The sequence below is a fragment of the Anoplophora glabripennis genome, unplaced genomic scaffold (genome assembly GCF_000390285.2).
Source record: "Anoplophora glabripennis isolate ALB-LARVAE unplaced genomic scaffold, Agla_2.0 scaffold628, whole genome shotgun sequence".
Classification (NCBI taxonomy): domain Eukaryota; kingdom Metazoa; phylum Arthropoda; class Insecta; order Coleoptera; family Cerambycidae; genus Anoplophora; species Anoplophora glabripennis.
The window spans coordinates 249,724-251,376 of NW_019416744.1; the positions used below are offsets into that span (position 1 = coordinate 249,724).

Here is a 1,653-nt window from a genome sequence, read left to right on the forward strand (position 1 = left end):
TTCACTGAAATACGGATATTTATACGAAAAATAAAGAGATTAAAACGTTTAGATACTATTAAATTGGTCTGACGTTTGTTGAATTTTAGTTTAAAGTTGTGAAATTTGTTCAGTTTTTATGTTTGAGATGTATCAGTTTTTTTAATAAACAGAATTTATATAAATGAGAAAACAGGATTTGCAATTCGAATATCCAATATACTCGTATGTCTTTAAGTCTCTGTAGAAAGGTTTGTTGCGTTTTATAGCAAAATGAGGATATCAGGACACCAGAAAACTGCTTATACTTATTATAGATTAAAGAAGACTGCTTTAGTTGTTACTGTTGCTGCTGCTGCTGCTGTTGTAGATGTTATCGCTGGCTGGCTCGGTAGTTATACCGACGCCGCCGCCGCCGCTGCTGGTGGTTGTGGTACAATAGTAAGTATAATAAGAAAGAAATAAAAGAAGTATACACTAAAGAAGACTGCCCCAGTTGCTACTGCTGCTACTGCTCCAGATGCTACTACTGTCCTAGATCCTACAGCTGTCATTGTTCCTGCAGCTGTTATTGTTGTAGTTGATGTTCTTGTGCTTAGTAAGGAATACACTTATAGATTAAAGACTGCTTTAGTTGTTACTATTGCTGCTGCTACTACTACTATAGAAGATATTACTGCCGTCATTCCTCCAGCAGCTGGTGTTGTTGTTGTTGTTCTTGTACTTAGTAAGGAATACTCTTATTATAGATTCAAGAAGTCTGCCTTAGTTGTTACTGTTGCTGCTGCTGTTGTAGATGTTCTTGCTGTCGTTGTTCCTGCAGCTGGTGTTGTTGTTCTTGTACTTAGTAAGAAATACTCTTATTATAGGTTAAAGAAGTCTGCCCTAGTTGTTACTGTTGTTGCTGCTGCTGTTGTAGATGTTATTGCTGTCGTTGCTCTTACTGCTGCTGCTGCTGCTGCTACTGTTCTAGATGTTATTGCTGTCGTTGTTCCTGCAGCTGTTATTGTTGTTGTTGATGATGTTCTTGTACTTGATAAGGAATACACTTATAGATTAAAGACTGCTTTAGTTGTTACTATTGCTGCTGCTACTGCTATTGTAGATGTTATTGCTGTCGTTGTTCCTGCAGTTGGTATTGTTGTTGTTGTTCTTGTACTTAGTAAGGCATACTCTTATTATAGATTCAAGAAGCCTGCCTTAGTTGTTGCTGTTGTTGCTGCTATTGTAAATGTTCTTGCTGTCGTTCTTCCCGCAGCTGGTGTTGTTATTGTTCTTGTACTTAGTAAGGAATATTCTTATTATAGATTAAAGAAGTCTGCTTTAGTTGTTACTGTTGCTGCTGCTGTTGTTGTTGTTGTTGTTGTTGTTGTTGTTGTTGTTGTTGTTGTTGATGTTCCTGTACTTATACTCTTATTATAGATTATAGAAATCTACCTTAGTTGTTACTATTGCTGCTGCTGCTGCTGGTGTTGTTGTTGTTCTTGTACTTTGTAAGGGAAAAAGCGGTACTTAAATCGTTGTTCGTACCTCTTTAGTAGTATTAATGATCTAATAAATTACATAAAATACATTGTAGAATATTGTGGTGAACGATAATGAGTTGAGAAACTGACGATAGTGCGAATAATATAACCTGAATTTATTTCTCGATAATTTGAAATGAGTCATTTA

General features: G+C 36.1%; 1 protein-coding gene across 1 annotated transcript; it reads left to right on the top strand.

Annotated features, from left to right (window-relative positions):
* Positions 1 to 252: 252 nt before the first annotated feature.
* Positions 253 to 1,183, top strand: LOC108910871. Its single transcript, XM_018715612.1, has 3 exons — positions 253 to 420; positions 466 to 1,114; positions 1,164 to 1,183. Exons 1-3 carry the CDS (start codon positions 253 to 255, stop codon positions 1,181 to 1,183), a joined length of 837 nt encoding a protein of 278 aa, XP_018571128.1.
* The last annotated feature ends 470 nt before the right edge of the window (positions 1,184 to 1,653 follow it).